Raw genomic sequence first — 11,923 nt, 5'->3', positions numbered from 1 at the left:
TGTTTGCTTAGAACCTGCTAACCTGTTGACTTCTTCATCCTCTCTGTCCTTCAGCCTCTCTCCTGTTTTCTCTAACATGTCACCTTCCTGAACTTCTCACAGGGGCCTAGCAGGTACCATTCTCAGAAAATAAACATGTGGATGTCATAGTCAACTATTCTTCCTCATGACCTTTGTATGGCTGACTTCAGAACTATTCAAAACTCAGTTTCTCCTCTGAAAGCCTCCCTTCCCCAATCACTCTAAAATAGAGAAATTATTTAGTGTGGGGGGTGGGTGACTTTAAATGGAGCATATTTCACATGAACGAGATGCATTTTCCATATGCACCTGGCACCGTAGTGATGTGAACACATGTATGCTCAGCTGACAAGATATAAGATGACCCAGGAGCATCTCTCTCCCTCCCCAATCTCAGAGATGATGTTTGGTCTGTGTGAGTTGAAGCAAGGAAGATATGATCTGAGCTAGTGGTCTTGTGGAGTGTCGCGTCCGCCTTGACCAGCAAGAAAGACGCAACCCATGAGCTCTTCTTTTGGCAATTTATTCAGGAACCTTTAACAATCTTCTAACCCCCAGGGCAACACCCTCGGCCGTTAAGAACTCCCAAGCTTAGCCAATCCCAATGGGCCATGTGGCAAAAGCGGATAGGTCACCAAATGCGGAAGCAACCAAGGGCAGCAAGCTTAGCCAATTAAGGGCTTATTTACGAGACTGCTCGCTCTTAAGATGGCAGAAGCCAGCGCCATCTCAGGGCGCGGGTCAAGCGGCTCTCCACAGTGGAGTTCTTGTGTTACCCTGCTACCTGCTTGTGCAAGTTAATAAATTCTGACCTTCGCCCCCTGTGCTCTGGGCCCACTTTACCATGCTGGGCAACTGCATCCCTCTTGCCTAGTTGGCTCTGCCACTGAAATGCAGAGCACAGTCTGGAGTTCAGAAAGAGATTCACCTCTTCCACCATCTGCTTTCTGCTTGCCCTAGGACAGGGTTCCCATCCTGTGAGCACTGCCCAGCCTCTCACTTCACTCCATAATCACAGCAGCAATTCCTTCCCATGGCAGCCAATGAACGCAGCTCAGTTTCCAAGACAACCCTTTGTGCATCCTCTCCGTGTTGAAAACCCTAACACCGGCCCATTTTCAGATGTCTAGAACTCTTTCTCCAAGATCAGAGACACCAGAACTGAGTTCCCTCCTCAGATAGTTTCCCTTCAGTTCTGTGGGCTGCTCCTCAGTGTTTCTGAGTTTTAACAATGCAGACTTTCCCCTTCGTTCTCTAGCCTAAGGGAGTGATGGCGTCCTAGGACTGCAGCTTCTACAACCTAGTAGGGTTTTCCTCTTGCCTTTTCTCAAGGGGATAAGTCTCTGTCACTAAATCTTTGTATCACGTTCTCTCACTACCTGCTATGGTCTCTGCTCCCAAATGCACTATGTATTGTACAGCCAACCAGAGAGGCCAAGAGAGACAGAGGATGTACGAGTCAGACAAGAAGGAGAAGCGAGGAATAGCTAGGGAGGTGGCAGGCTTCCTTAAGGTCCATGGGAAGAAAATTCTAGGTCAGAGTAATGGAGATGAATCCGGAAGCTCATTCACCCAAAAGTACGTACTGAATGCCTCCTGTACTTCGTGGATTCTGGTATTTGGTAACTGGTCTTTGTGTCTATAATTAATGGTACATTTGGGGTTTGTCCACTGTAATTGCTCCCATCTACAGGAGAGAATGTGCTGCACTCATGCCTGGTGGTGAGCGGTGACTAATGGAGAGGAAGAAAAGGGTAAAGGGGCCAAACAGAAAACAGATGGGAGAGTATAATTTTAGAGAGAAGACAGGACTAGCCGTGCCTGCATGCAGTGAAGGCTTCTATGAATGTGTAAGGAAAAAAACACACGTGAATGAAAAGTTTCCAAACTTGTTTAGGAAGAGAAATCTGCATCTCCCACACAGAAAGTGACTAGAGAGGATAGAACAGGGAGCAGTTAGGGGCTTCAGGGGCTTGTCACCTTCTACTACTTCACCTGGCTAAAAGGGGTTCAAATGTTGGCTTTATAATTTTGTTTAAAGATTTGTTTTTCGCTGGGCAGTAGTGGCACATGCCTTTAATCCCAGCACTTGGGAGGCAAAGGCAGGTGGATTTCTGAGTTCGAGGCCAGCCTGGTCTATAGAGTGAGCTCCAGGACAGCCAGGGCTACACAGAGAAACTCTGTCTCAAAACAAACAAACAAAAAAGATATGTTTTTCTACTCCTCTGAATAAATATCTCACAATGTTTTTTAAAAGGATGGGAAGAAAGAAGAAAGAAAGAAAGAAAGAAAGAAAGAAAGAAAGAGAGAGAGAGAGAGAGAGAGAGAATGGGTATGGGGCTTCTGTGTTTCAAGATGCTTTCTGTAACAGCCTCTAGACAAGCCCCTCAGATGCTGGAAGTCCACCAGAAACACTCTGAACACAAGGCCAGAGTAAGTCATTAAGAAGAGGCCATACACACTAGAAGGAGAGTCTTGCAGGCGCATTCCAAGTAATGAAAGAAGGTCCCAAGAAGAATGACCTCCAAACCACTTGCAGAAATGTCCAGCAGAAATAAAGTCACCCTCTGGGGCCAGGAGTCTCTAGACCTGCTCCTAACCAAAGGATGGGCCTAGGGAGATAGTAGAGATTGCTTTGTTCTCACCCAGCACATTAAGCAGAGCAGGACTTGTGCTTGGCTGAGGCTGGAAGCCTCTATGGAACAAGGAAATGAAATAGGAGCTGTTGCTAAGAATCCCCGATTATCCTATGACCCTTCCAAGCTAAGCCAATGACCCAGAACGGCACTGATGCCGTGCACTGAGCTGTGGCATATTTGTCCCTCATAATCTTCCCACAACACAGACAAGGGACTCAGGTGGGAGAACAGGATTCCTAAAGTCTTGTGCGTGGGAACAAAAGGCCTATTGTACATGAATGTAGAAGTGCAAAAGACATCTGATAGAGGTAGAATTTGGGGGCCCCTGTGTCTGCAAGGGTGGTCCATCCAGGTCATCTCAGTCCCTGGTCCTTGCAGAAGTTGGTGGCATAGAAGAAAGTACATATGGGCTCTAGTCAAGCTGAGCTAGACCCAACAGAGGACCCTTAGCCTCCAAGAAGGCTGGCCCAAGATGTGTACTGTCAGAAACTAAATAGATGGACCTGCTAACTCTCTTCACATGCATGAGCCCAGGGACCTCAGCAGATGTTGTCCATTTAGTCTGCAATTTCTAGCACCCTCTAAGCTTGACTATCTGAAATGAAATAATAACATGTAAGTATAAATGTAGTGCATGCCTTGGTGCTAGAAGAGCCGAGGCCAACAGCAAAATAACACACTCTGTGACCGGGTTCCTTCCAACAGTCAGATAGATAGTTTGCATGCAAGCTCCACTGCTCATACACAAGCATTTAAAAGGAGGGAAGCAGTCTCCATATTTTGGAAGACCTATGTCCTTTGACCTTGCAGTCCTATGTCTACTATCGTTCTCTTATTCTCTCTCTCTCTCTCTCTCTCTCTCTCTCTCTCTCTCTCATACACACACACAGGAAACAAAGTATTCATAAAGCTTACATAACATCATATGTAATAGTAAACACTGGAGATTAATAGTAGGCTAGATCAACTATGATACATCTGTGAGATGGGAAATTATGTGATATTAAAAATAATAATAATAACAAAGCCAAGTATGGCTGTGCATGTCTGTAAACCCAGCAGCAACTAGGAAGGTAGAGACAGAAGTCTAGGCCTGACTGAGCTATAAAGTGAAACCCTGTCTCAAAAGAACAAAGCAAAACAACCACAAAGGGGTTTGGGGTGCAGCTCAGTTCGGCAGCTGAGCATTCACTTAGCATGGGCGAAATCCACAGTTCAATCTCCCTGTCATTTTAAAAAGAAGTAATCGGGCACTGAGAAGATGGCTCAGTGGGTAAAGACACGCACTGCCAAGGTTAACGACCTGAGTTCTGTCCCTGAAACAAACCCACATGCTAGAAGGAGAAAACTAACTCCTACAAACTGTCCCTTGGCCTCCGTATGTGCATAGCAAACAAGCTTCTACACGCTGAGAGCACCCACGGAAGCCTCCATCTGACGGGTGACAGAAGCTGCCACTGGCCAAGGGATTTAAAAGCAGAAGCAGCAGGACGATGACTTTTCCCTGTTTTGTGCCTTTGAGATTTTTATAACTCTGAAGCAAGCTGGGAAGTGGTAGCTCTAGTCTTTAATCCCAGCACTCTGGAGCCAGAGGCAGGCGGATCTGAGTTTGAGGCCAACCTAGACTACAGAGTGAGTTCCAGGACAGCCAGGGGTACACAGAGAAACCCTGTCTTGAAAATAAACAAACAGGGCTGGAGAGATGGCTCAGCGGTTAAGAGCACTGACTGCTCTTCCAGAGGTCCTGAGTTCAATTCCCAGCAACCACATGGTGGCTCACAACCATCTGTAACAGGATCCAATGCCCTCTTCTGGTGTATCTGAAGACAGCTACAGTGTACTCATAAATAAAATAAATATATCTTAAAAAAAATAAATAAATTCTAAAAAAAAAAAAAGATTTAAAAAAGATATAGAAAAGAAAGAAAACAAACAAACAAAACAACTGTGTAAAGCAACTATTTTTACTTTAAAATATTTTAAAAGTCAAGATGGGAGTGGGAATGGAGCTCAGCTGGAATGGAGCAGAATCTTTACTGAGGATGCCAAGGCCCTGGGTTCAATCCCCAGCACAGCACAAACAGAATGTGGTGGTCTATCTCTGAGATTCCCAAACATGAGAGATGGAGTCAGGAATGGTTAGAAGTATGGGGGCATCCTTGGTTATACAGGGCACTTGGGGACGATTAGGGATGTGTGAGACACTTTGTCTCCATCCCCCTCACTTGCCTCTTGAAAAAAAAAAAAAGACAAAATAAAACAAAAAACAGACAAACAAAAACCAGCTAAATAGGTAGGCTGCCTTAACAAAACAGGAAGTATTTGCTTTTAACGAGCTTGGAAGGAAGAAAATTGAGCTGCTGAATTCCCAAACTGACCCTTGTCATGACATCATGATTCATTTCAACACACTCTCACAGCCTCTGACACTTAGTCATTTCATGCTGGCAATGACTCAAGCTGGCAGCCCCTGCCATCAAGGGGGAGGCCGGCTTCCCACTGTGTTACTCTCTCTCTCCTCCTCCTGTAAGTTGCCTGTAGGAAGGCTCTTATCTGCTACCTTAAGCCTGCCTCCTCTGGGATTCCAGTAAGTTAAGTTTCAATACACACGTGTCCCTGTGTCCTTCCTCTGACCTCATTCTCAACCGCAACACCCATTCCCTTGTGATCCTAGAATTCTCTTTCTGCCTTTTGCAGGTACTTAAATCTTTGCTCGCCTCAGCCAAGTGCTCCTACCCACATCTGATCACAGATGCTCCTCCCTCCCCCCAGGTGACTCAGCTTTCCGGTAGGGACTTATAATGAAGGACTCCTAAAATAACCTCAATCCCAAGAAATCAATGCTGGCCCATGTATCTGCTTCCCACTTTAGTTTCTGACCTTCATGCCCAAAACACTTTCCTCTTTCTGTCCCTGTCTCTCTGTCTCCCTCCCTTTTCCCCTCCTCTTCTCCTTTTCCTCCTCAGCCTCCAGCAACAAGCTACCAGATTCATTCCATAGAAACTACCCCAGACCCCATGTGAAAACACTGGGTATAGTGGTGCATACCTGTGATTCCAGCACTGAGAGGGGAGGGACCGGAAGACTCCAGCCAGTCTAATCCAGTTGATGAACTCCAAGCCAATGAGAGTTCCTGTCTCAAAGGAGATGGTCAGTGCTTCTGAAGATAACATTCTGGATTGTTCTCTGACCTCCACATGTACATGCAGGAATGTATTTATGCACTCACTCAAACACACACACACAGAGAGAGAGAGAGAGAGAGAGAGACAGAGACAGAGACAGAGACAGAGAGACAGAGAGAGACAGAGAGAGCACGGATACACAGACACACACATAAAGAAGCAGAGAAAGTACACAGAGATACACACCATATATATATACACAAGCTCATTTTTAAAGGTTGGGGGTTTGATGTTGTTGTTGTTGTTTTAAATCTGATCAAGATACAACAGTAGTCTGGCAGGGTATAGTGGCATACTCCTTTAATCCAGCACTCAAGAGGAGAGGCTGGTAGATCTCTTAGTTTGAGGCAAGTCTGGACTACATAGTTAGTTCCAGGACATCCAGGCCAATATAGAGAGACCCTGTCTCAAAAATAAGACATAAAATAGTCTTGCTCAGCTTAGGAATAAGAGCTGAGAGTATAAGGCAGCTAGAGCAATTGTGCTCTGAAGGCAGGGCATTGGGAGGTAGAGGTGTGCAGGGAAAGCACCAGGCATTGTGTTTGATCCAGGCCTTCGGAAGTGCAGGGCTTCACATGTGCAGGGAAGCACTGCTGGGGGCAGGGGTGGGGGGAAAAGAGAGACTGTCAGTTAAGAGTGGCATTGGAGAGAAGTCCTGGGGATACTGGAAATCTGGACCAGAGAGGTGGGAGAGAACATAACCCATGAATTGTCAGCATCTCTACTGGAAATCTGGACCAGAGAGGTGGGAGAGAACATTATCCATGAATTATCAGCATCTCAGACATCAGACTGAGGTATGCAGAAGCTAAAGGCTGCATAAGACTGAATAAGGTCTGATGTCCACACAAAAGAAAGAACCCTAAAGACAAACCCAGAAAAAAAAATCTAGAATCGAAGCATGAATTTAGAGGTCAGGAAAATGTGGGTTTTCTCACACATTTCTCACAGATTTGCCTAAAATGAGTCTAGGCAAATGGGGCTAAGCTGATGACTGAAGTGTGTGTTGGAACACAAAATAATGCTCCTAGGGGAAAATGAGAGATTCCATGGTTTCTAAAATCACATCTTTAGCAATGTCTAGTAAAAATTAAAAGTTTTCTAAACTTGAAAAAAAAAGTGAGCCTATTATTAAGATAAAAATAGAAGAAATGATAGAAAAGATTAAAAGGGTGCATACCACATACTCAGAGAACTAAAGGAAAATATGGCCATAGTGATGGACTAAATAAGGAATCTTAGCAAAGAACTAAAATATTTTTAAAAGAAAAAAATGGGAATTCTAGAACTAAAAATTAGAATAACTGATATACATGCGAGATGTCTCAAGTGGCTCAGCAGATGTGGAGAAAGAGAATGTATACTTGAAGACAAATCAGTAGAAATTACTCTAATTAGAGAGCAAAAAGAGCAGAAATAAAAAATGAACAGAACTTCAGGGGCAGGTAGGGAATTTTCAGATGGTCGTACACACATGAAGTTGGGCACACAGTGGGAAAAAAACTAAGAAGAAATAGAAATACACTCCTGTGTGGTGATATATTTTCTGAAAATATCTCATCTTCAGAGACACTAAGCTTTTCTGGACCTCCGTAGCCAAGTTATTAACATGTTTTGATAGCATTTAAGACGGCGGGCTTAACCTGATGTCCTACTGTCTATATGCACAGCCTGTTTAGTTTAACCGGCCTTTAAGAGAGGAATGAAACCAACCTTACTATATGCCTTGGATACTTCTACCTCATCTGACACAGAGTCTCTTACTGTTTGCCCTCATAGGAGAGTGTGAGGTAGGGAGAGTTCCCTGGGTGGGCAGTGCCATTCCCTAGGCAGGGGATCCTGAACTATCTAAGAATGGAAAAAGTGAACCGAGCACTCGTGTCTATTCATTGCTCTCTTCTGACTGTAGGGGTAATGTGACTAATTACCCAAGCTCCTTCTGCCACGATGTCCCCACCATGATGGACTGCACCACGAACTGTGAACTGAAATTTAACTCTTTCTCTCTAAGTTGTTTGGTTAGAGTATCCTATTATGCTACAGGAAAAGCAACTGAGTCACTAAGGACTCACATTTCCAACCCTTGAACAAGCACTAAAATAAAATATGCTGCTAATAAGCAAAAACAAAATAAAGGGGATTATTTAAAACTATTCTGTTAACTCAGGAAGAAGCAAAAACAGCAATAGATGATTAGAAAGCAGAACAAACAAATAGAAAACAAGTGACAGATGGGATCTCTACTTTATCCAAAAGCATATTAAATGCTGAAGAACTAAATAAGTAAAGTTCAGAGATTGTTACTTATGTATGCATTAAATAGCCAAAGCTAGATGGCTCAGCAACTAGGAGTTCTTGCAGGGGACCTAAGTTTAATTCTCAGCACTCACATGGCAGCTCATAAACATTCATAACTCTAGTTTCTGGGGATCCAATGTCCTTTTGTGACCTCTGTGGGTAACAGGCACACACATGAATCACAGATGTAAATGCAAGGGAAATATTCATTTAAAAAATCTTAAAAAAAAGTTTACACATTCAACTTGATACTATCTATATTAGGCACACTTTAATTACAAGGATAGACTTGAAGTATTGGTTGGCAAAAGATACAGCATGAAAATGATATGCATGAGAGCTGGGGCTGGGATGCAGTTGATAGCATGATTGCCTACCATGTGTAAAGCCCCGGGTTCAATCCCTAGCCTTCCAGGCTGGTACATTCCTGTAATCCCACCATGCAGGAAATGGATGCAAGAAGAGCCAGATGAATTCAAGACCAGTCTAAGCTGCTTAGCATGTTCAAGGTCACCTTGGGCTATATGAGACCAGGTCTCAAATAAAAATTAATTATATAGAGAAGAGAAAATTATACTGAAAGTAAACAGAAGTTAAACAAGCAAGAATTATGAGAACAAAAATCATCATCATCTACAAAAACAACAAATCCTCTATAAGCAATAGAGTTAGAAAAGCCAGAGTTATCTGAAAAAAAATTAATAAAATTGACAACTTCCCCCAAAAAACTAATTGAATTTAACAGAAAAGTATAAACCTCAATACCACAAAGAGATAATGTTATTACATAGACCTAGAGACTTTAAAGGGAAAAAGAAGAAATAGTATGTACAAATAAGTGCCAATAAATTTGATAATTCATGAAATGGAGGGCTGGAGAGATGGCTCAGCGGTTAAGAGCACTGACTGCTCTTCCAGAGGACCTGAGTTCAATTCCCAGCAACCACATGGAACCACAACCACAACCATCTGTAATGGAATCCAACGCCCTCTTCTGGTGTGTCTGAAGACAGCAACAGTGTACTCATATACATAAAATAAAAAAAAATACATGAGATGGAGATCATTAAATAGCACAACTTATATAAAATACCCCAAGAGGCAATAACACAGTTATACCTTTTAAAGTAAATTGAGCTTTTAGACCAAAACAAGAAGTTCTCACAAAGAAAATACAGCTTTGATGCCTCCACAGCTGCATTCTATAAAAGATTTAAGCATTATGTAATGCAATTATTATGCACACTCACAAAATAAAAAGTAATCTTGGCTCATTTTATAAGGCCAGTATAAATGTGATAATAAAATCGGACAAAGGCAATAAAGAAAACTGCAGGGCAGACCTCCATTATTCCCCCACCTTTCTGTCCACCTCCATCAGACCTGCTGATCCAGAATCATACAGCCCAAAGATAGCCATCATCAAGATTAGGCACCTCGTAATACCTACTACAATGGGAACATCCAGGGACTAAAGCCATCCAGATGGCTAAAGGCCCTCAAAAGAATACTGTCAACAAAAACCAGGGCATTGTGACACCTTCAGAGCATAGCTACCCTACTACAGCAAGCCGTAGATATCCTAACACAACTGAAACACAAGAAAAATAACTTTAAATCCAAACTTATTAAAGATGATAAGAGTGATAAAGGGGAAATGAATAAATCCCTTTAAAAAATACAGGGAAATAAAAATAAACAGGTGAAGGAAATGAATAAAACTGTTCAAGACCTGAAAATGGAAACAGAATCAATAAAGAACATACAAACTAAGGGAATCCTGGAGATGGAAAACCTAGGGAAGAGAACAGGAACAACAGATACAAGCACCACTAACAGAATACAAGACATGAAAAAGAAAATCCCAGACATAAAAGATAAAATAGAAAAAAATTTACACATCAGCCAAAGAAAATGTTAAATCTAAAAAAATCCTGACACAAAAGAGCCAGGAAATCTGGGATATAATGAAAAGACCTAACCTAAGAATAATAGGAATAGAGGAAGGTGAAGAGTCCCAGCTCCAAGGACTAGAAAATATTTTCAACAAAATCATAGAAAAAACATTTACCAACCTAAAGAAAGAGTTACGTATAAACATACAAGAAGCATGTACAACACCAATTAGACTGGACCAGAAAAGAAATCCTCCCACCTCCTAATAATCAAAACACAAAATCATTAGAACAAAAAAAGAATATTAAAATCAGCAGGGGATAAAGGTCAGGTAACACACAAAGGCAGACCTATCAGAATTACATCTGACTTCTCACAGAGACTCTAAAAGCTAGAAATGCCTGGACAGATATCTTACAATCTCTAAAAATTGATAGAGGTCAACCTACACTACTATAGCCAGCAAAACTCCCAATCGCCATAGATGGAGAAAATAAGATATTCAAGACAAATTCAAATCTAAACAATATCTATCTACAAATACAGCCTTACAAAAAATATTAGAAGGAAAAAACTCCAACCCAAGGAGGATGACTACATTTAAGAAAACACACGATGCCGGGTGGTGGTGGCACACACCTTTAATCCCAGAACTTGGGAGGCAGAGGCGGGCAGATTTCTGAGTTCGAGGCCAGCCTGGTCTACAGAGTGAGTTCCAGGACAGCCAGGGCTATACAGAGAAACCCTGTCTCAAAAAACAAAAACAAAAAACAAACAAAGGAAAAAAAAAGTGTATTACCACAAAGAAAACACATGAAATAAGTAATTCCATACCATCAAAAACAAGAGAAGTGCAGGCATGCGCGCACATGCGCACGCACACACATACACACACACACATACCACTAACATCAATCTAGGAACAATCACTAGTCACTAATATCTCTCAACATCAATAGACTCAATTCCCCAATAAAAAGACGTAGGCTAACAGAATGGATTCAAAAACAGGATCCATCATTCTGCTGTATACAAGAAACACACTTCATTGTTAAAGATAGACATTTCTTCAGAGTAAAGGGCTGGAAAAAAAGTTTTCCAAGCAAATGAACCCAAGAAGCAAGCTGGACTAGCCATTCTAATATCTAATAAAATAGACTTTCAACCAAAATTAATCAAAAGAGACAGTGAAGGACACTTCATACTCATCAAAACAAAAATCTACTAAGATGGTATTTCAGCTCTGAACATCTATGCCCCAAATGCAAGGGCACACATGTTTGTAAAAGAAACATTGCTAAACCTTAAATCATACATTGAACCCCACACATTAATAGTGAGGGACTTCAACACCCCACTCTCACCAACTGACAGGTCAATAATGAAACTAACCAATATTATGAGTCAAATGAACCTGACAGACATCTACAGTATACTTCACTGAAACACAAAAGAATATACCTTCTTCTCAGCACCTCATGGATCCTTTTCCAAAATTGACAATATAGTTGGTCACAAATCAAGCATCAATACATACAAGAAATTAAAATAACGCTTTGTGTCTTAACAGACCACCATGGATTAAAGCTGGACTTCAATAACAGAAACACAAGAATACCTACATGCTCATGGAACCTGAACCACTCTCTACTCAATGATCTCTAGACCAAGGAAAGAAATTCAAGTTCTTCTAGAATTCAATGAAAATGAAGGTTGAACATACCCAGATTAATGGGAAGCAGTGCTAAGAGGAAAGTTCATAGTGCTAAGTGCCTCCATAAAGAAATTAGAAAGTTATCATACCAGCAATTTAAAATCTCTACAAAAAAAAAAAAAAAAAAAAAAAAAAAAAAAAAAAAAAAAAAGAAGCAAACATACCAAAGA

At 41.7% G+C, this 11,923-nt stretch overlaps 1 protein-coding gene across 1 annotated transcript in view; it reads left to right on the top strand.

Annotated features, from left to right (window-relative positions):
- The window catches only part of Scara3 (scavenger receptor class A member 3), a 59,475-nt gene extending 47,756 nt beyond the window's left edge, over positions 1-11,719 (top strand). The window contains exon 6 of the mRNA XM_031361686.1: positions 11,610-11,719. Within this exon, the coding sequence (XP_031217546.1) occupies positions 11,610-11,704 (95 nt within the window). The 3' untranslated portion in view covers positions 11,705-11,719. The remainder of the gene's footprint in view (positions 1-11,609) is intronic.
- Positions 11,720-11,923: the final 204 nt, after the last annotated feature.

This window comes from Mastomys coucha, unplaced genomic scaffold (genome assembly GCF_008632895.1).
Source record: "Mastomys coucha isolate ucsf_1 unplaced genomic scaffold, UCSF_Mcou_1 pScaffold9, whole genome shotgun sequence".
Lineage (NCBI taxonomy): Eukaryota > Metazoa > Chordata > Mammalia > Rodentia > Muridae > Mastomys > Mastomys coucha.
Note: the sequence above shows the minus strand (reverse complement) of the source record. Positions and strands in the feature narration are given on the sequence as shown.